Raw genomic sequence first — 23,727 nt, 5'->3', positions numbered from 1 at the left:
GCACGGTGCAGTGGGTGGTGGGGGGGGTGTAGATACTCTTTGCAGGGATGTAGAATGGGGATGTAGAATAGGTAGGGGCATGGTTATTCTCGGCAGTGCTATGCAATGGGTGGCTGGGCATGGTCACTCTCGGCAGGCTGACAACCGGGACTGCAGGCACAGTGTGCTTTAGCAGTGGGCCCTGCCATTCGCATTACTGTAGGTACTAGGCATGTTTGTCAAGTCTACCACGAGTCTGAACCTGTGGTTAGCATTGGTAGGAAAGCGCAGGAAGCAGGGAATCAGAATTGAGAATGGCAGGATCACCAGGTGTTTAGAGTTTATTAACCTACTCAAAAGAGATGAAAGTATGATGTGTAAAAGTTATTTTACACATCCTCTGCATTTGTGAATTGATTTGAGTAAAACGCTGTATATTCTGTGAACCATCATACATATCAACTCAATTTCTCCCCGATTTGATTTCAGGTTCAATAATGCAGAGAAACTTTTTTTTCTATTATTCAGACATCGTATTCCATACCCCAACCTTAATTATTTGGTTGTTCCAAAATACCGATGTCATGACCATGGCAATTAGCCTATATTACCTCTGGAGTCACCACAACATATTAGACTTCATTATGGGATTGAAAGGATAAGTGTATTTATCCATTTTGCCTCCTTCCTTCTCCACACATGTATACCTACTGTACCTCGTTCCAACGGCTGCAGTTCCACTGTTTGTTTACATCCAGCAATGGGAGTCTTTACTCTTCTTGCAGTGCCTGCACATTAGTACCTCATAGATGTCTATGCACTGTGTCCTGAGGCTAGATCCGATCGGATACAGACCAATGGAAGCCTATGGAGCTGTAATGCACTGGAGCATCCAGGACAGTGCTGGATGTACACAAACTGCAGAACAGCGGCCATCTGATCAAGATAAGTATGCACCAGTGTAGGGGGGGAAGGGTTGGCTAGGTTAGGGTCAGGGGACATGGTCAAAAAGGATACGCACAAATCGTTTTACAGTGCATTCAGCCTTTAAATTGTCTGCACACCCATCCAATCTGAAATATCTATTTTTTAATGGTGTAGACCAAGAATTCCTTTTTAATATGGACAAAGTGGTACTTTCGCTCTACTGTCTCTTTAAGGGCACAAATACTTTTTCCATGTAATATTTAATTTCCCTATACTGTTGTTATTTTAATGTAATAAATACCTATGTAGTAACAAAAATAGCAATGTGCACTGGATTATACATTGTTTCTAAAAATAATTGAGACTGCGGAACTCAAGCAGGGATGACATTCTATGCTACTGAAAACCTAATATAGGGAGAACAAAAGTCCTGCAGGCATGTATATCCCACATACTGGCACCCTATGTTGTCCTTGGCACACTGTGGGGTACTGTCATCAGCCAAGTACTGGGGTATAAAAAGATTTCTCATTCAATATCCATTATCTTTATTTAGAAAAGTTGCTGGTGTACAATAAACAGGTTAAAACAAGGATTTAGCCACATCAAACCACTGGCAGCATCCAGAACAAACGCGGTGAACACAACAGCATTTCAATGTGGAGAAATCAGCTCTTTTTAATCTCCTGATAAATGATGGATGATCTAAGCAAACCCAGCAAGCGCAGCATATGTGGAGAGGTATGACTACAAGTATGATTGAAAGGAGTTTCACAAGCAAGCTTGCAGAGGCACAAGCTAATGCAAACCTACAGAGAATGAATTATGCTTCTTGCATTCAAATATTAGCGGCAGTGATAAGTGCCGGAGTGAAATGATGCATTTTACTAAAATATCCAGGATGACATATGAATAGTTAGGAATATCTTACCGTAATAAGGGCCTGTATTACATAAATAGCAGATGCCAATTCAAAGCTTAAAGTGTAGTTCCGCTTTTGCAGTAAAAATTGAGAAAACCCCCCACTATATGTTTGTTATGTGTTTCCAGTCACACAGCATAACGAAAAATAATTAAAAATATATTTCTTATATTTCAGTGTCTTTGGAGCAGGATTACAGATAGAACACTAGAGGCAAGCTCCTTATGCTTTGAATAGATTGCAGTGTGGAGATGAGGGGACAGACTGAGGAATAGTTTTTGAGTGCATTAAAGTGGACCTTTACACTCATAAATTGAATTCTACCAATCCATCCCTCTATGTATGATGATTAATAATAACAAAGACATGTCAGGTGTAAAGTGCTGTGATCTTGAAATACTTACAGTACACTTGCACACCATTCACTGCCTGCTTTGAAAGTGCAAACTTCAGTTTGCCAATGCAATGCACACTGGGATTGATTTGTCATCAGCAGAGCATTGCTGGGAAAATCTCATCTGTAATTTCACGAGATCTCAGAGAAAGGCGTTTTCCACCGCTATGATGTGCCTGGTCACATGTCCTAGTCACATGTCTAGTTACATATGCCAGTAATCCAGGAAGTAATAGAAGAGCTAGTAACCTGCCCTTAGTAAACATGGCCGCTGTCAGAAGACTGGGGAAGAAAAGAGAAATAAGATATGCAAAGAATACAAAGCCAGCAATTTTCTATAAGTATCTGTTTGTAGATTGTAATTACTAAACATTTCTAAAGGTGTGTCTGTTGTTATTTTAAAGATATGGTTAAAGGTCCGTTTTAACATACCATGGCTTGAGATCTTTAACCCTTTGTTAGGACAGAGTGTCCAGCACAGGTAGTTTACATCTGATAACAGAGATCTGCCAGCACAGTGCAGAGGGGGTAATTATGGCCAAGACAATTGCCCAGAAGGGGTCGGCATAAGCTGGCGGAACTAAGGAGTAATTTTCAGTTCTGGAGTTTCCTGAAAAGAGCATCTAAAAAAGCTAACCTGCAATGTTTAAATACTTTTTTTTAAGTTATGCCATGTGAATGAAAACATGTAACAAATAATAAGTAGGTGTTATCCCAATTTGGCTGCAAAAGTGGAAATACACTTTAAAGAAATATCAATACCCAAATATCACACAACTGCAATTACACCCAACAGTGTGCAGTTAAAATTATATAAAGGCCAAGGCCATCCACATGGCTGCTGTTCAAATTATACAGCCCAAAATTTTGACAGGAGGATACTAATGGTATTCAGGCATTAAACATCAACACATACTGTAAGTAAAAGCATTACAGTTTGTTTGTTTTTTGCATTAAAAGGTTGTTTTTTTTTCCTTTGACATGCTGAATTTAATGTGGTTAGGACCATGAATAGTTTCATTTAGAGTTGCAACTAATGATTATTTTCATAATCTATTAGTTGGTGGATAATTTTTTCGATTAATCAGATAAAAAACACTGAATATATACCATCCTTAATTTAAAATAAAATACACAAATGCAGTGTTACAAACAAAGTTTACTTTAGAATAATACTGCATGCACAATTTTTTGCACTCACACTGCAATGGTAAGTACGGCACTGTAGTACCGTGTGTATCAGTGCGGGAGATCACTCTGTGGGTGGCAAGCGCATTTGTCAGGCCGGCACTGAAAAATACTTTTTCCCACCTTTTATAATTTTTTTTAAAATAATTGTATTGTGGCGCTTGAATAGCTTCAGCCGAGGAATGACAGCTGCCAGTGGCAGGATTCCGCAGATGGCAGCTGAATGTAAATACAGCAGGTAGTGGGCTGGTACAATAGTAAGTCTGCTATTGGCCATTTAAAATTGCAATAGCTAATAAAAAGCTGGTTATTGCATCCCCCACTGTTTGCTGTGCCCTCCTCCCAGCGTGGAGGAGAGAGCTGGGCATCCATCCAACTAATTGAATCATTATCGATTAGTTGGTTGCAGCTCTAGACTCATTATAACAGTGTAATTAAATAGGGCTGCAGAAATTAACGATTAATTCCTCGATTGATCGTACATTTTTTTGATCAATTAAAAAAAATTTGATCGGTACTCACCTCTCCACCGGCTTCCGGATCTTCCAGGAGTTTCGTCGGAGATCCGGTGACGTCACGGACATCGACGTCACCGGACTCCTCCTCCCTTCCCCAAGTGGCTCTGTCGGCTAACGAAGGGGGGAGGAGTCCGGCGACGTCGATGTCCGTGACGGCTAACGAAGGGAAGGAGGGAGGAGTCCGGTGACATTGACGTCCGTGACGTCACCGGACTCTTCCCCCTTCCCTTCGTTAGACCCATCAATTCCTTCAGCATTCAAGATAATTCATTGTTTTACAGGGTCTGCCATGTGACACTGCTGGATGATTTACTGTGGGGGCCTGGTGAGGTAGAAAATGCCATGACGCTGAATTTAAAGCAAAGACTGCAGCTGTTTCAAACCATAACTTCATGTGTGCTGGCATTTCTTTGAAACGAAATACTACCATTATGTAGCTTATATTTGGGAGTACATTAGATGGCTAATCATTTTAGCATTTGTGTTGTTTTTCTTTTTTTCTTTAGCTGGAGTATGTGGAGTATGTAATGGAAGAAAAAAAGTTCACTTTAACTTTGCTATACACTATATTACTAAAAAGGAAAGCAGTATTTCCCTTTACATTACTGTTTCCAATAAACTATTGCACATTACTCAGTCACCAACGAGCATTAAGAAACAGCATTAATTTATAGTGGACCTGTACTCCAAAATTGCTACGTTATAGAGAACATCTAGAAAAGTCATTTTCCTTTTTTTGGGCACAGCTTCCACAGTTCAAGTCATTTTTCAGTGTTTTTTGATCGCTAATGAAAACACTCACCTCTGCACCGGCTTCTGGGAGTCTCGTCCTCCCCCAAGTGGCTTTGTCAGCTAATGAAGGGAAGGGTGGAGGAGTCCGGTGACGTCGATGTCCGTGACGGCTAATGAAGGGAGGGGGGAGGAGTCCGATTATGTCAATGTCCGTGACGTCGCCGGACTCCTCCCCCTTTTCCTTCGTTAGCCGATGGAGCCACTTGGGCCGGTGAGTTTGCCCAAGAAACTTTCTGCACGAGCGCCAGCCAAGTCATTGGCCTATACACATACAGCACAGCAATGAAGTAATAAAATGAACTAGGACCACACTAATCCAACACGTTATTATTCTGAGTTGCCCCACTCAAGCGGCGGCCATATTGAGTGGGGCAAGTGAGATTAATAACGTGCTGGATTAGTGTGATCCTAGTTCATTTTATTACTTCATTGCTGTGCTGCATGTGTATAGGCCAATGTAGTTGGATCTGTATGTGCGTTACAATTAATCGAAATTAATCGATTAATCTATTTTAACAAATTTTGATTAATCGAACACGAAAATTTTAATCAGTACCAGCCCTATAATTAAATATTCTACGTAATTCTGCAAATTATTCATTATAGATTATAAGAGATATAAGAGATATAAGAGATGGTTTTCATCCAATGCATTTTTTGAAACGAAATCCGCCTTTTCAAGGATGCATATGCAGTTCAAATAATGGGAATTATCTTATAAAATGGATCATAAAAAGTTGTCTCAGAATATATGTCCTTATCTATCTACATAAGGGAACAAAAATCACAAGATCAAGAGACTGGACCAACATTTTATGGTTGAGGGAGGTCCTTTAAAATTAAAGTGACATTAAACCCTCAGATTTTTTAACATAAACCAATACTGTAATGTGTGCCTTACTGTAATCCATGGTTGTTTCCCTTCTCTTTGCTGCTCTTCCTTTTAAATCTGTATCTGTTCTCATGCTGGGCAGAACTTCTGTTTTGCAGCAGACTGCCTTGTCTCCGGAATGGATACATGGGGGGCGATTTACTAACCTAAACACACGCACACACTAGGTGCGTGTGATTTTTACACAGCAAAACGTATTTATCAACCAAAAAGTCTCTAAAAGCATATTTCCACTAATGCCATATATGGAAAAATCATGCACATGATGCATATATAATACTGCTTCACAGTTTAGACAAAAATGGTTAGCTCATGCATTTACATTCCTGCATTCATCCTGCATTCAAGCAACACAATGTAGAGCTAATTTACACAACATCACCTTGCAATTCATGCAGGGCTTTGCACAACACACCTCCTGGGTGTGTACTCACTACAAAGGTGTCTAGATTCCACCAATAGATCATGCTGGGAGGGAACACACTACAGAGGTGTATACTTGTTTGTGGCGTGTTTATAAGGTTAGTAAATCAACCCCAGGGTGTCTGTGTGTAGGTTTGCAACCTGAGCCAGCACTACAGGAAGAGGCACTCAGCTGCAAAGGGAATTTCTCCCCCAGCATGAGAAGACATAAGGATTTAAAAGGAAGAGCAGCAAAGAGAAGGGAAACTACCATGGATTACAGTAAGGCACACATTACAGTATTGGTTTATGTTAAAAAATCTGAGGGTTTAATGTCACTTTAAGTTACCCCAAAGAGAGGTAATTCTTTGGGGCGCCAAATGCTATTCACTAAGGGAGAGAGTACCAAAATTAATCGGACTGCCCAAATTAATCACATGTTAGCTTCTTGTATCTCTTAAGCACTACAGTGTAGATATATCCCCAGCAGAATTCCTCAAAAGTTCTATCATTCAAACAGATTCCCTATAAAAGAGAATACATAAAGGATTTAGGATATGTTTGCTAAGGCCCATGCCAGCGACGGCAACTTAAATTATGCAGGAAAATCTCAACATTGGAGTATGTGATATAAAATAGCCAACAAATTGTTTAACCTACTGATGTTCAATGTCAACTGAATATCAATTTGCACTGCACTCCATACATAAATATTGGAACTCTATGCACACCTATGAGTGTGTGAACATGCATTTCTTTGTGTGTTGATATGCATTGTGCTAAGGCACCAAAAAAACTGACCTGTACTGCTTTTGGACAACACAGCGTACCACATGCACATTTACATACATGTGTTGACATGCATTGAAATGCAGGTTCATTCTTTTCAAACTGCTCACGTGTATCAGGGTACGTTTCAGAATAAATGGCAACACATGTATACAGTACGTTAAATGGCATCTAAACCCAAAACCAGAAATGTAATATATTGCAGCTTATCAGTTCTTAGAGGTGGAAGCTACATCAAAATCTGTTACTGTCCTACTGGCCACATAGCTCTCAAAAATCACACTATGCATAGCTATGCTTTAAGTAAAACTTACAGCTTCCCAGTACCAAGGAAAGGCTGATTCAAACATACTGTACATTCTGAGCACACTGATGCTAATTTGATATTCTATTTGTATGCAAATATCCCAGTTAGCAAATAGGCCCCTTAATCTAGACTTGTTTCCAGTCTCTCAGTCACTTAGTCTTATCTTTGTTTGCTTTGAGCCCAGGAATAATGGTGATGTGCACCTGGATGGCAGCCATGTACTTTCAACAATGCTGATCAATAAAATACATAGCAATTTTTTGTGTCAACAGAATAAAACTGTGAATGTTCATTCGTGCACCAATTGCCAAAGTGTTTATGAAGGGCAGAGGCTTGGCTTGCGCGAAGGGCTTCGTGCCTTCCATGTATTGCCCAATTAATTATACAGTCCAGCTGGTTATGAAAAATGGGAGTTTTTCCCATGAATGGGAAACATGGCTTCTATGTGGACAATATTCAGAACAATTCAGTATCCTTATGGTTCCGTTTTAATCTTTATTCAGGGATAATAAGTTTTACACTTGACAGTGTTATAACTCATGCTCGTAAATGGAGCCTTAAAGGAGCAAGACAGCAAAAGATAAGTTCATGTATGAGCAATATACTGCATGTAGAGCTCCAGGCAATACATAAATTGAAAGCATTAACTTGCTTTCCGATTGGAGGAGACACAGACCTTTGCAGCCAGTGCCTAGCAGTGAGGAGTGCTCCCCCAACTACTCCTCCTCTGGTCTCTTCTGCCCCCAGGGAGCCTGCTGCATGCTGCGGTTTGTGTCCCCTCTGATACCCGCTGCTCTCCCCCACCTGTATCGGCAGGGGCAGAGGGGATCGGAGGGGACACAGACCGGCTGTCAGCTAACGCCGCTGTGACTCTGCAACCCCCCCCGCAAAAGCCAGCCTCCTATTGGTTATTTCAAATGGCATTAGCATGATTGCTATTGCACCCACCCACTGACTACTGTCAATCAGAGGAGCGGACCTGAAGGAGAACTATTTTATATATCATTTTATTTTTTGTCTAACTTTAGTGTTATTTTAAAAATGTAGTTATTTTAATATATTGGCTTGGAGTTTTTCAATCTAGATTATTTTAAATCCATAAAGCTAATGAAAATGTCTTATATAATACATACAATTATTTTATTTTTTTCAATGTAAAAAGGTGTGAAAAAAGTCATTTTTGATTTCGGCCTGACAAATTCTGCTGCGGGAGGTGCGTTGCAGTGCCATTCATTTCAACGGCACCCTAAACTCACCCACACTGGAGCGCACGGAACCGTAATGCCGTGCATTGCAGTGCAATTGCAAAAACATTGTGCATGCAGTCCACTCTATTTGTGTATTTTATTTTAAATTAAGAATGGTACAGTATTTGTTTTTTTTTTAAATCCGATTAATTGAAACAAATAATTGGCCAACTAATCGATTATGAAAATAATCATTAGTTGCAGCCCTAGTAGTCCTCTTTGGTGAGATACTTGAGAAAAGTGCTGCATGTGTGACTGGAATAGCAAGAAGTGTTTGCAATGTTCGCTAAGAATGATTTAACTTTTATTTTCAGATCCTCCCACTTATTATGCATATGCGTTATGTGTATATCTGGAGAACAGGAGCAGGTAAGCATCTGGGGAAAAAAAAGGTTTATTGAAATACTATACATGCTCGACCTGGAGGGGGCTTTTTTTTTAATATAAAACTGGAGTTTAACTTTAATGGCAACCAAATTGTTCTTGGTGTTCTACTTCAGCATTTCTCAACCTTTTTTCAGTCACGGCACCCTTTAAAAGTATGCAGAGGCACCCCATTGTAAAATATACAAACTGTAAATATTAAAAAAATGATGTTTTGCCCCTCCAAAATCCATACCAGACCCTTATCCAAGATAAGAGGCCAGGTATGGTTTTTAAGGGGAAACCCCAAGCAAAAAAAAAAAAAGTGTGGGGTTCACATTCTGCTTCACATCCGAATCCCCCTTTTGCATCAGAGTTCCCTTTTATATCAACAGCCCACCTTCTTATTAGGAGCCCCTCTTCACAGCAGGAGCACTCTTCTTATTGGAGGCATGACGATGTGAAAATTTCGAGGCACCACAGAAGGCACCCCTGGTTGAGAAAGGCTGCTCTACTACTTGACAGTGCTGGTGGTTTTTAACCCTATCCTATATGGTGGAAAATAATGGTGGATGTAAGTAAATAAAATACATATTATAAGACCAGCACCTTTATTGTTTTTGTATGTATGATACCCAAAGACAGCATATGAAACTGACTGACGCCCTGCCTAGCCACACATTATATACATTTAAAAAAAAAGAATAAACTTTCTAACTTTAAACATGAAGCTAACGGTGGCGACTCTCTGTATTTAATGCAAGCCATAAAAAATAAATAGAACAAGTAGCTAGCAGCTGTGAAAACAAGCAAGCCATTTGCGTGGAAGAAGAAGACATTAATTATGCATACCAGCACCTAAAATATTCATGGTGGGGGGAACTTTCTAAAGAGCTATGTCTAGCTACAGAAGCATCTCAGACATGGACTGTTTCTAGACAATATGTCCTTACCAAACATAACACTAAAAGAGAATGCCAGGCTTAGGAAGTAAAAATGTATTAGATAACTTTTCTAATACAGATGATTTAAAACTGAAATCTTGGCTAAGAGCTAAATACACAGATGAAATACAGGCATCAAGAGCAACTATTCTGGTTGGCAAAGCTTAACACTTCCAACGCCATTTTAAGGCTGTGTCATGTGATGACGCACGTTATGTCATGTGTTAAGTTAAGGCAGCCCATTCATCTGAAAGAGATACCTATCACACTAAAAAAGAAGCATGTTTTTTTTTTTTCGTAACGCAGATCACCACAACCCACGTTAATGAATTACCAGGTGTTGTGGTGCCATTAAAGCGGAAGTAAAGTCTGCAGTAGCTGGTGGGCTCTTACCATAATATGCAAGCATGCACAGCATAGTTGCAAATCATGGCACACTTACCTGACAATTGTGCTGTCCTCCAGTGCTGACTGATCTGCTCCATCACTGCCACTCTGTTCACTGCCGCCACTGCCATATCTACCTCTGATTCTTCTGGGTCCCCTTAGTTCTGTCCGACCATTGGACTGCCTGTAATGATGTAACCTGTTCACTGCCGCCACCGCCATATCTACCTCTGATTCTTCTGGGTCCCCTTCGTTCTGTCTGACCATTGAACTGCCTGTAATTATATAACCTGTTCACTGCTGCCACCGCCATATCTTCCTCTGCTTCTTCTGGGTCCGCTTCCTTCTGTCCGACCATTGGACTGCCTGTAATGATGTAACTCCTGTGCATGTGCACAGCAGTTACACCATCCTCGGCACTTGGCTTGATTCCCACTGCAGATGCTTGGGAAGGACCTGGGGGTAGTACATGTGCCGTACACTTTACACACAATAGAGCAAAACTAATAGACGTTAGAAGTAGCTGTTTTTTGGCAGAAGAGAATTGATGTGTCCATTCTGTTAAAAAAACTCTCATTTGTAGCAGTTGGCAATGTTTTTAGGTTTACTGCTTTAAGATCAAATGGCACAGTAGCTAACCAATGTACAAAATGTGCCTCTTCACATGCCACGGTTAGGAAAGTGCTAGTGCAGGCCATTCTAGGCCCCTCCAGGCCATGACAGGCTGATAATAAAGTTACATGAGGGAGCCCAAAATGTGATGTGAAATGTGTCCCTGTACCAAAGCTCTTTCCTATACTTTAGTTAGTAGTAATAGTAATATAATACAGTATAAAGCACATGTTCCTCTGAACTCTATGAGGCATGTGCCTGGTAGGAACAGTGAACAGAAGCTTTATAGAGGACTATAAAACTATACAAAATATTGATCCTTCCATAAATACAGATCTGGAATAAACTCCATTGCATAGTTTCATCAAAAATCATCACTCACCATGTGATAAAAGTAGGTGTAAACTTTCATATTTTCCATATTGTGCCGCAATGAACAAAGGTCTGATGCCAAAGTCGTCTTCACACTCTCTGTCTACACCACTTTCCAGGAGTAGCTGTATGAGGTCTGTACGTTCCTGATATAACAGAAAGAAGAAACTGAAGTGAAGACTTGTAGGAGTCCATGTACAAATGTGTGATACACGAGGTATTTTTATTCCTTTGATCTATCTGCTAATTTTTATGAAATATTTTTAATAGTTGACTAAAGAATTTCTTGCATAGGGCAGCTGACTTTACCATGTATGCTTCCAGCATTGGGGTATTTTCAATGCAACAATCAACTGCCACACTGATTTTCACTTCCCTAAAAATACTGTTAGTTTCTGACTTCTGTTAACTGTGAAGTTCTATGAGGTGTCCGTAAAGGAGATCAGAAAATAAAGCAAGTTGAGGGGGAGCTAAAAAAATATTCATGGGAATTGTGGAGCACTTAAGGCTAAACTTCAGGCAAACAATAAAATAGGCAGCTGAAACAAGTGTACAGGAGCTGTCTTACCCCCTAAACGATTTGTATTCCTGTCCAACTATACCTGAGATGTACATAGCCCTGCCAGAACACACAGCCAGGTAAGTGACCTGACATTACTGCATTTAAGCAATACAGCTAGGGAACCTCCCTGCCCCCAGCTTGTAACTGGACAGTGAAGGAGCAGAACGCTGCTGAGGCTACCTCTCTCCTCCTGTCAACATGTTCCTTATCAACACATGTGCAAGTATTAGAGCCTGATTGGCCCCTGGTCCTAATCTGATTGCTATTGTGCAGGGGATCAAATAAGGGTGATATTAAAGAAAAAAAGAAAAACTCCGGCAAAACGTTTATTAACTCTTGCAGTAGGGCTACCCGCTCATTTTTGTCTAGGTGTTAAAAAAAGTTATACTCACCCAAATTGCTGAGCCAGCTCCCTGCTTCTCAGGTCTCTGAGCCCTCTCCTCTTATACTGCAGCTTTGGAATGTTCCTCAGTGTCTATACATCTATACAATTGGGGGAATTTATCAAAACTGGAGCAGTTGCCCATGGCAACCAATCAGCATCTCTCTTCAGTTTGCTCAGTTGAGATTTGAAAATGAGACAGAGAAGCTGATTGGTTGCAGTGCAAATTTTGATACATTCCCTCCACTGTGTATAGAACATGATGATTTAAAGGACCTTAGACCGCTCCAGCGGAGGGGCAGAGAGGCTCCAGGGACCGGTCTAAGAGCAAGCCGGCTCTGCGGTTCAGGTGAGTATAACTTTTTATAGCACCTAGACAAACCCAAGCAGTTAACCCTTAATCAAAAGTCAATAAAAGTGTTGCCTGGAGTTCTTTTATGAGGCAAATTAAGGTACTTACATGGAATGTATTTAAAAATAAGTTTAATATTTTTTATTCAATACATCGTTGCAGTAATTGGTGTTTTTTATATCTGCCTGGAGCTGGACTTTAAACAGCTTATTCTTGTGAAAGGTAAAGAATGCACAGCTACTTAAGATTTATCTATGTGCTAAACTAACACTTACTGAACTGACTGTGTAAAGAATTTCAGTGAACTTTTGTTATATGCTCCGCTTTGGTCTGTTAAATATACCATTTGAAGGTGTTTAATAAGTGCAAAAAATCAAAATGTGGACAAATTTGTTGGTACCCTTACAGATCAACGAAACACTTCTTCATTCCTCCTGAAAACTGATGATATTAAAAGCAATTGTCTCAGGTATACCTGCATGCCTTTGGTACGTGAAAAAAAAGCAAAGCAAGTGTTTGAAGAGGTAAATGTTTGTTGTCTGTAAAGTCTTTCAATCATCCAGATCATGGTATCTCTATCAAAAATAAATCAAGTAGGTATGTTCAGATACCAAGTACAGTACTCGGTACAAGTACAGATACTTTTCCAGCTCCAAGACTAGACTAGAGAAAAAGTCAAAAGCTTCTGGGATTTGTGCATCGCTGTTTTAATGTATGATTTTTTTTAAATAAATATATATAAGGGATGCACCGATACCAGTTTTTCAAGTACAAGTACTGATACATTTTTGTTTATTGTCGTGCAACAGTTTTTCTAAAACAATATCGATTAATGATTTCAGGACAGTGGTGGGACGCCAGAGCTAGGTTCCAGCTGCAACCGCTGCAACCCTAGTAGTTCTTGTGAAAATGCCAAGTATCGGCACTGGTATCTGACCTTGTATCTGGACATCCCTAAAATCAAGGCAACTGGACTTGCTGTATTTTTCTTGCAAATGTTTTGCTGGTCAGCCGACCAGCTTTTTTATTTCAATTTCAGAATGAGAATTCTTTGTCTTCAAGAAAAATACAGCAAGTTCAGTTGCCTTGATTTTTTTTGACAGATATAAATAATTGTTATTTCTACAAAGATATTCTTAAATAGGCGGGACAGAATTGTTGGTCCCCTAGAAAACATTTTGAGAGCCGGTGCACACCTGGGCGATCTGTCACGGAGTCGCCCATCACAGACGATCGCGCTGTGGGTGCCACTATTTTTTAATAGGACCCCAGTTGTGCCGGGTGGATAAAACAGCCGCACGTTGTGTATCGCAAAACCTACTTGTACCTTTTTTTTGCGATTGCCGCACGAATGTACCCCATTGAAATCAATGGGGCTGTCTGCAATTGTGCAGGACTGCGGAATCCCGGATCTCTCAGGTCTGCACCGGGCCTAAACAATCATATCATAATGATATTTGGATTGAGTCGCGCGATATTGCTCAAAACACAAGATTTGCATTGAAGTCAATGGAGGCTGTTCACACCTTTGCGGTTTTGCTACATAAAAGGTTACGTAAGGAGGTAAGGGTAGAGGAGCTGGGTCAACATGGACATGGACAGTAATTACACACTGGAGATAAGGACAGGTCTATTACATGCAATGAGCTGTAGCTGTGCTAGGGAATTGATTCTTCCTGGAGTGGTCAAATTCCCTAGGAAACTTAAAGGCACATTGCAAGAGAAAAGCATAATTTATAGAAAGGATATACACTGCAAGTAAGCATTCTTTTATTTATTTACCTGTAATTTTTAAAGCTGTGACAGGGTCACTTTACCCATTGTTTTCTAACATTTTGGCGTTCGGCTTTAAATGCCATTTTTGTAGAGATTGCAGCTTACCATAAGAGAAGCTTGGTGTAGAGGGTTCCACCCAGAACAAGAATGCGGTCCATTCACATTTGCTTTATATTTCAACAACAGCCTCACAAGGTCCTCCGGTCCACTTTCCACAGCTTTGTCAAAACAAACAAATACAGAAAAATGTAGTAACTCTATATTGATCATAATAAAATGCAGAAAGTAGAATGTTTGTCACAAAAGACATTTCCATTTCAAAGCCCAGCAATATACAATCCATATTTAATCTGGGAACACGCAATGTAAAATGTTTCAAGCAATTTATGTACAGCACTAATAACAACAACAACAAAGCATAACAATGCATAAGGAAGGTAAAGCAGGACATTGATTACGCATTTTTCTTGACATTTAAGCCCGCTTAACAGTAGGTGCACCTGTCCTAACAGGCGCAGAAAGCCTACAGCAGAGCGGCGATTTTCCGGACGTGAAATGGCAGCAGCATGCAGTTTTCCCATAAATAAAGAGAGCGATACACTAACAAAGGAGGTAATGTAAGGAAATATCAGGTCTCCTGGTATGACAAGAGGAAATATTTATTTTCTAAGTGCTACAATTACCATGGATCATTCTGATGCCCTATTTATTAAACTGGTCCAGGCAAGCTTTCAAGGAACATTTTTCTCTCTGTAATGCTATGGTAAAGGGTACCCTACAAGGTTCACGTCAATGTTGAATTGTGAGCAATAGGTAATGCTTAAAAAAAAAAAAAACACAGCACCCACAATGCAAGCTGAAAAAAAAATAGTACACAGTAAGAATAAAACTGTAAGCCCCTTTCACGCATGCGGTCTGATCGGGTCCGCCTGTCAGTTTTTCAGGCTGACCTGATTGGGTGCCCAATGTTAGTCTATGGGCAGCCATGTCTAAACGGATGAGCGTCCGTTTACACCCAGTCACCCCTGGTTCCAGATAGGTCAGGAAAAAAAAGGGATCAGGGATGCTTTTGCCGGACCTGATCGTGCCAGATCGGGGGTAATCTTATGTAAAATGACACATGTCCATTTACACCCGATTCCCCAAAGACAGACATGAGGTCCGATAACTTCAGTTTTTTCCTCCATTACAAGATGGAGGTAAAAACTGGATGGAAATGGATGTCACAACGGTAACATCCGCTCCGTACTGCTCTGATCTGGAGGGGATCAGCCTGTGTGAAAGGGGCCAAAGGGAATTGGGTTCTGATGGGGCACACAAAGGCTCCCATTAAAGTGGACCTTGAAGTTTACTAAATACACCCGATCCGCTCCCCATGAACGATTAACTGCATATAGGGAGAGATGCTTGTCCATAGATGCAATCTGTCTGCGTCCAGGGACGGCATCTGTTGCGATCATTACATGTAAGATTACATGCAGACGGCCACGAACAGATGCAGCCGATGTCGGCCTGTCATTAATTTGAATTGCCACAGCAGCCGAATCTATAGGGACACACTTGGGATTCCTGCTGCAAAAATCAGCAGTTTCTTGACTACTAAATACCCAGCCGCAGCTTTGAATGCCGTGTGTATAATGCTTTCCAAGAGCCAGCCCACTGCTTGTATCAGGGCATGTGAGGAGGATCACTTAGGCAGGGTGCTGTGATGTTTTCAGGAAGCTATGTACTATTCACTTGTTTTACTTTTTTTTAATGGTCTGTTCTTTTTAATTTCTTCTTTCTTAACCACCTTCCGTCCATGGCCGTTTGTGAACGGCTGGACGGGAGTCTGCTAGGAGCGGGAGGGAGTCTTAAGACGTCCTGCCCCTCCCCCCTCTCGTGTGCGGCACTCAGCGCGCACACGAGAGGGAAAACTGTGAGCATGTAAACAGCCAGCGATGGCTGTTTACATACAAGCGATCAGGCGTCTCTAGAGACGCCCGATCGCTTGCAGGAGTTGCGGGTGTGCCCCCCCCCCCCGTACCTATGTCCCGCCGTCTCCTCGTCGCCGCTGCCGGTCCGTGATCCGATGTGGCCGGTGCGGCTGGGACCGGCACGGCGACGCTCTAACAGCAGATCAAAGGGAGATCATTACTTGATCATCCCTTTGATCTCTCTTCCTGTCCCCGAATGCAGGAAGTGATGTATATTACATCACTTCCTGCATTCAGTGTCACTCTCCGGTGCAGAACACCGGAGAGAAGCTGATGAAGCAGATCTCTGCTTCATCAGCTTCTCTGGGGGTCCCTAGGTGACATCAGAGGTCTTGGAGACCCCTGATGTCTCCATAAAGAGGACCTGTTTGGTGAACTGGCTATTACATAGGGCATTTCTTAGTCCCCTATGTTATAGCAGTAAAGTTAAGTCTAAAAAAAAAAGTTTTTAAAAAAAATTACACCATTAAAAAAAATAGAGAAGCTAAAAAAAATATTCACAAATAATAATTAAAAAAAATAACACAACATTTTTTTTAAAGTCCCCCGCCCCCCCACATACACACGCAAGCGACGATTGCGCCCATTATGCAGCACATGTTACATATCGCCGCGAACGTCGGAGTGAGAGCACTAATTCTAGGGCCATCAATCACTGATAACACTAAACTGATGAGCGGTAAAAACGTTTGAAGCGTCGCCTATGGCCAATTTTGGTCGCGGTCGTTTTCTGCAATTTCGCAGGCATGCGCAATTTTAAAGGTTGACATGTTTAGTGTCTATTTACCCGACGTGACCCCGTCTTTTATATTATACCAAAAAATTGGGGTGAAAATAAATGTTTCATAACATTTTATAGGGAAACATGATTTTTTTCAAAATTTAGGGTACTTTTTTTGTTATATAGTAGAAAATAAAAACTCCAGTGGTGAATAAATACCACCAAAAGAAAGCTCTATGTGTCCCCAAAAAATGGTATAAAATAGCAGATCTCTGCTTCATCAGCTTCTCTGGGGGTCCCTAGGTGACATCAGAGGTCTTGGAGACCCCTGATGTCTCCATAAAGAGGACCTGTTTGGTGAACTGGCTATTACATAGGGCATTTCTTAGTCCCCTATGTTATAGCAGTAAAGTTAAGTCTAAAAAAAAAAGTTTTTAAAAAAAATTACACCATTAAAAAAAATAGAGAAGCTAAAAAAAATATTCACAAATAATAATTAAAAAAAATAACACAACATTTTTTTTAAAGTCCCCCGCCCCCCCACATACACACGCAAGCGACGATTGCGCCCATTATGCAGCACATGTTACATATCGCCGCGAACGTCGGAGTGAGAGCACTAATTCTAGGGCCATCAATCACTGATAACACTAAACTGATGAGCGGTAAAAACGTTTGAAGCGTCGCCTATGGCCAATTTTGGTCGCGGTCGTTTTCTGCAATTTCGCAGGCATGCGCAATTTTAAAGGTTGACATGTTTAGTGTCTATTTACCCGACGTGACCCCGTCTTTTATATTATACCAAAAAATTGGGGTGAAAATAAATGTTTCATAACATTTTATAGGGAAACATGATTTTTTTCAAAATTTAGGGTACTTTTTTTGTTATATAGTAGAAAATAAAAACTCCAGTGGTGAATAAATACCACCAAAAGAAAGCTCTATGTGTCCCCAAAAAATGGTATGAAATTCGTATCAGTACAGCGTTGCATGATGGAATAAATGTCAGTCAAAGTACCGCAGCGCTGAATACTGAAAAATGGCCTGGAAGGGGGTGAAACACCATGGTCTTCAAGTGGTTACTATATTATTTTCCAACCTGTGGATCCTTTCAGTTACAGGCTCTATTGCCACTTCCTGTATTAGGATGACAATGCTGCCCAAGCAGCTCCCCAAGCAGCCTCGTCACCCTTGGAATGCATGTGCTTAGCACCACACACACACACCTCTGTTATAGGCAGCGGTTTCTGGGCTCCAGCTAATACTTTTTGATGTTTGAACCCACAGTCATGCTACACAAAGGATGTGAAAAGGAGACATGCAGCGCTCTGCATGGCACAGTGGAATATTTATTTACCTGTCTGGTTGTAAAGTGTGGAAAATGTATGTTTGTCAAAAAATCAGTTCTGAATTACAAATTATTTGACAGGTAAAAAAAAGTAATCCTGTATGGATTTTAACTGTGCATTTTGCTGTTTCCTTAAAGTTTTGGAACAGACCCACATCCTAATCAGACGTACATCACTAAGACAGAGCTCTTAGGCTGGTAAGAGGTTACAGCTAGTGAAAATGTCCATAGCAACCAACTAAATTCTATTAGATATTTGTTTTAACATAAGCAGAAAAATCAGAATGAGTAAAAGACGAAGATGATGATTTAACAAAAACCTTTTGCCAGTAATAAGAAAAAGGTTGCAAAAAAACTGGAAAGAAAAAACACTCAAATGAAGACTGAAGAATGTCAGGGAAAAGCACAATATGCAATAAATGTGAATAACTAATAGTTATTCACATTTAACTAGACTTGTTCTGTAATGTTGAAGACATTATACTGCTTATCAAAGCAATTTCTTCAGGTTTAATGACTGTCAGGAACATATTCCAGCATTTATTTATATCCACAATGACAACTACATGGACTTAGAAGTCATCTTACACATTAAGGAAAAGGGACACTCTATTGAAGAGAATGATATGCACAAGAGGAATAAAAGACGGTCTACATCAAACTGGAACAGCCATCCTTTAACAGCAATGGATGCTTCCCCACCATTGGTCACCCACATATAATGGCATTTTCTAATCTGCAGCAATGTAACTCAAATATTTAAAACCTGTCAATGCATCTTCGTATTGGATTATGTAATTACAACAGGATGGTTTCACAAACCTTTACAATGCTCATCATGTACTAGGACAATCAACATCTTCAATGTGTCATTCATGAGACATTCCATGTGACTGGATTGAGGTGAGTGAGTTACTAATAAGGCTATAAATGAATAATAAAAACTATTACTATACGAAGACTTGGATAAAAACGAGGGCCATCACAGGCATTATGCACTCTTCTCTCCATTTTTCTGTGGGGATCTTACACTTAAATAGACATGTGCGATTCGTTTCGTTCCGAATCGATGTAACCGAATTCCGAATTACAGACATAACGAATGCAAACGAATCCGAATTTCCATTTCCGAAATTCGGTAGCGTTCGTACGAACGTTCGTTTCGTTTTCTGTTCTTATTCTTTTCTTATTCGTTTCTTATTCGTTTCGTTCGTTGGAGCAAAGTGACATTAGAGAAGGAGAAAAATATTTTTTCCCCCTCAAATGTCACTTTTGCTGCAAACGAACAAAACGAATAAGAAACGAATAAGAACAGAAAACGAAACGAACGTTCGTACTAACGCTACCGAATTTCGTCCGAATCCGAATTGACTTTCACACCCGAATCCTGAAAAACGAAATAACACAAATCCGAATTTAAAACGAAACGAAACTAAACAAATTTTTTGGCAGTGCACATGTCTACACTTAAATACGACAGCCTTCCATCAAAACCAAACAAACAATGTTTCAATTAGGTATAATATTTTTATTCTGCTTTGCTTAGACAGCCAGATGCAGTGTATCAGGATGTGTAGGTCATTTCTAGGGGCAATAACTAGCATTCGTTATCACACATACAACTTACATAGTATTTGGGGTTGAATAAAGACATACATCCATCAAGTCCAACCCATATAGGTCCACGCATCATCTCATTATTCTCTTTGCCTTAACATGTAGTTTTACAGTTTTATTTAGCCATATCGGTTTAGTCTTTGATCTTTTGTTTTTGTTACCCAATGGTATACACTTTGAAATGGCAATATGTAATGTGTTCCTGAAGCAGTCCCACATTTGGTCTGAGTTTAGGTTGTGAGATGAGTTATGCCATTTTATTTTCCCCACTAGTTTGCGCAACTTATCGAAGTTTGCCTTTCTGAAATTAAGGGTTCTTGTCCTCCCACTATATCGAAGTCCTCTTCGAGTATCATAATTTCAAGCTCTTCTAATCTTGTTAATTGATGAGTGAATAAATGAGTAGAGGCCATCTGTTTCAAAATAAAAGGCTGTTCACTTAGCAAAGTAAATGCTGGTAAATGAACTGAACCCTTCTTCGGGTTAAATACCCCAATAGGTCCAAGGGAAATTTTAAAAATAGATTTTTGCTTGCACATGATTGGATACTGAAAGTAAAAACTGGTTCAGCTCATTACCATTCACTCTGCAAACCATGTCCTGTAGTAATGTAGCGGTAGGTGTTTGAAAGATAGGATAAGATGCTTTAGTCTTACAGGTGCGTTCCATGCGTTTTTGATTCGTTTTGATGCGTTCCAGTGCAGTCCAGAACAGACAAAATAGGACAAGCAGTATTTTTCTGGTCTGGTGTGGAACGGACTGTGATGGTGGGGACAGAGGACAGAAATAGTATAGGGATACATTTGGATGCATTTTGGCTCCAGAAACAGCCTGGCCTGGTCTGGAGGTAACCTGGATGTGGTGTGAATGGGCCCTTACCACTGTATAAAAACACAACAAAACTTGACAGCAATCTCCACATCGCAGCATAAAGTCATAGTAAATAGATCGATACATACAGTAAATCCCCATAATACACCCTATAATCTTACAATTATTGCACTTACACAATTACTTTCACATTCAAATCTAATAAGATCATACTTGCTTCAACAGCTTATCTACAGCTCAGGGGAAAAATCTTTCCTGCAACCTAATAGGGCTCGTTCACACCATCTGTGTTCAGGCTGCTCTGGCCGTTTTTTCCAGTGCAGCCCGAACACAAGACAAGGCAATTTGGATGGTGACAGTTCGCACTACTGCATTCCAGTGGTGTCCGATTAAAAAAGGTAAGGTTTTTTTAAGTGCACCGTAGTGAGCCGCGATACAACCACATTGCACTGTGGTGAGCCCAGAGAACTTAATGAAATGTCACTCGAGACATTGCAATACTTTTCGAACCAAAAAAAAAAAAGAAAAGAAACAGTGTGATGCGGCTTGATCGAGTGCATCAGCACAATACGGGCACACGCACACCAGCAGCCATGCGCATGAGTGTGGCTTCTGTTGTGAACAAGCTCTGAGTCCAAATAGTTCTAAGCCTACATGACAAACAAGGAATGTTCAGGATGTGTCCAGAATATTCTTTTGTTATATTTATGGCTCATTTACAAAGACAGCTTTAGTGTATCTCTCACACCTAGAAGTGGGTACAAATAATACACGGAGCCATTTAAACTACCCCTTGTAGATCCTTCCTCTGTCCAGGGTCACGGCAGCTGAAACCCGGACACATGATGTCAGGCAGACAGGGGCAACCAAAATTAAGATAGGGGCTACAGGCCCCTCACTAAAAATAGTCTCGACTGTGATATTTACACATAAATGGGCGACGCTATTTATATATGAATAAGCCACGACTCATATTCCCCAAAAAATTTCTGTGTGTCGCTATAGTGTTTGGGTTTCGCTGGCAGAAAAGGTGGCAACCCTAAGCAGGGGAGAAGTCATTCAACATCCTTAGAGATATGTCAGATGCTAAAGAGTCTTTAGCCGGCCTAGCTCTTGAATATCCCTGACATGTGGTGGGACAGGTAAGTATGAGTAAGCTTCTTTTTTACATATGGTGACAGAGTCACTTTCAATACTTGAATTTGTCTTGATATTAGCCTTCTGTCATCATTTGTGCAGCAGTACTAGGATAGAGAAGAGCTGCACGATGACAGGAGGAGAAAGCAGTGTGATGACTCTCAAATATGCTTTTGCTCTTTTGTTGTCCAATCATTACTGCTGTTGCAGTGGAGACCAATAAACTGTCTATACTGTTTGGCAGGGGTGTCTGGAACACAAGAATGGCTGAAGATAAAAATCACCTGGAAGATAAAACAGTTCCAAAATATGTATTATAAATGTCTATTTATTTCCTTGCCTGGAGATCAGCTTTAAATTAGGTATCACAATAACATGTTCTATATCTCCAACCTTGCCGTCAACCTAGCACAGTTGTACAGGCTCCTCTCCTGCACTAAAATTAAAGCTGTAAATAAACTTTTTTCAGGAAGCCATATACAGCACCCTGCCGGCCCCTCCTGCCAGCCATGATCTCCCTGCATTGCAAAGAGAAACACAGAGACCCTGTGAAGACATGACGGGGTCTAAAATAATGTATGTAATGAAAACAAAAAGGTTTGATTTAAAAACGTCATTAGCATGTTCATGAGAGGGGAGGGAGGAACTAGGAAACAGAAAATACAAATATATGTTCTTACTGAAAATAAACTAATTTCCCTTTAAGCCCAACATATTTTCACCATTTGGTTAATAGGTTTCCATTAAAACTTCCAGGATTCTGTGCATTCAACAAACAAACAATCAGTATTTACGCTTACCCAAATACAAACTTATTAGGGAAGAGCAAAGATTCCCATTACCAGGACTCAATTTTGTTTACATTAATTTACATTATATTTACATTCAATTTATACTTCACCTTTCCTGTGAAGCTTATTGTGCCCACGCTGTAAAGTCATGCCCACTGCCATCACTCATTTGTATAGAAAAGCTATGTAATTAGCCTGCAGATAAGAAGTTCCAGCTGTAGTACATGCTTCTATGCATACTTGAAGCCTGCATCGCTGCTAAAATTAATAGACTGACAGAAGCAAGCAGAGCATACCAAGCTTTTAAACCAATGCAAGCCATGGATTAATAAACATCAATCACTAAACCGAAGACACTGGTAAGATGGTATGTTATTAATGTAGGGATTTCCTGATACTTCCTGGCAGATACAGTTCTTTGCTAATGGTAGAGGACGGCAGTCATTCAGAGGGTAGCACAATGGTCTTGCACCACTGCCATCCAGTACATCAAGGCAGCCTTCCATAAAAACTAGTGCCTTAATATAGCGTTATGCAATACAGCAATGTTTCAGGCCTGTATAGGGTTCATTTGTCAAGATGCAGACAAACCTACAGGAATCTTTCAAGAGGTAAACTTGTGCCAGTGACAAATGCTTAGGAGGGGATTTCCCTTACTTTGGATAGATTTGTTCTCACTTTCAGTTTTGTCTATGGGACAGGAAGTGAAGTCAATCCTGAACGGAAAACAGGTGTCAAAAAAAAAAGGTGATGTAATAAGATGTAAAAGTTTTGGCTTTAGATATGCTGTAAGGGTACAAGTTATATACAACTGACATTTTTTTTTATCAATCATGGTATTTTTTGGTTGGCTCTCAAAGCAAGATCTGACCGCCAAAGTTCTCAGTTCTAGCCTTAGCACCACATGGCTCCTTCAATATTCTCCATAGTATAAAATCCATTCTATTGCTCATGGACTCCATATATCTTTCCTCTATCTCCATGGATTCTGTATATCTCTCATGGAATCAGTATATTTATTTTTTATATCTCTCATGGACTTCATATATCTTTCTTATATCTCTCATGGACACCGTATATCTTTTCTCTATTGCTCATGGACTACTCTAATAGACTCTATAGTTTTCTTCATTCTCTCATGGACTCCATATATCTGTCTTCATTCTCTCATGGACTCCGTATATCTGTCTTCATTCTTT

General features: G+C 40.2%; 1 protein-coding gene across 1 annotated transcript in view; it reads right to left on the bottom strand.

Annotated features, from left to right (window-relative positions):
- The window catches only part of ASB3 (ankyrin repeat and SOCS box containing 3), a 102,519-nt gene that overhangs the window by 43,661 nt on the left and 35,131 nt on the right, over positions 1 to 23,727 (bottom strand). The window contains exons 4-5 of the mRNA XM_018555751.1: positions 14,213 to 14,325; positions 11,046 to 11,181 (exon numbers count right to left, since the gene is read on the bottom strand). Coding sequence (XP_018411253.1) covers positions 11,046 to 11,181; positions 14,213 to 14,325 — 249 coding nt within the window. The remainder of the gene's footprint in view (positions 1 to 11,045; positions 11,182 to 14,212; positions 14,326 to 23,727) is intronic.

This window comes from Nanorana parkeri, unplaced genomic scaffold (genome assembly GCF_000935625.1).
Source record: "Nanorana parkeri isolate BGI_ZX_2015 unplaced genomic scaffold, ASM93562v1 scaffold212, whole genome shotgun sequence".
Lineage (NCBI taxonomy): Eukaryota > Metazoa > Chordata > Amphibia > Anura > Dicroglossidae > Nanorana > Nanorana parkeri.
The sequence above is the reverse complement of the archived record's forward strand: the minus strand, read 5'-3'. Positions and strand labels throughout refer to the sequence as shown.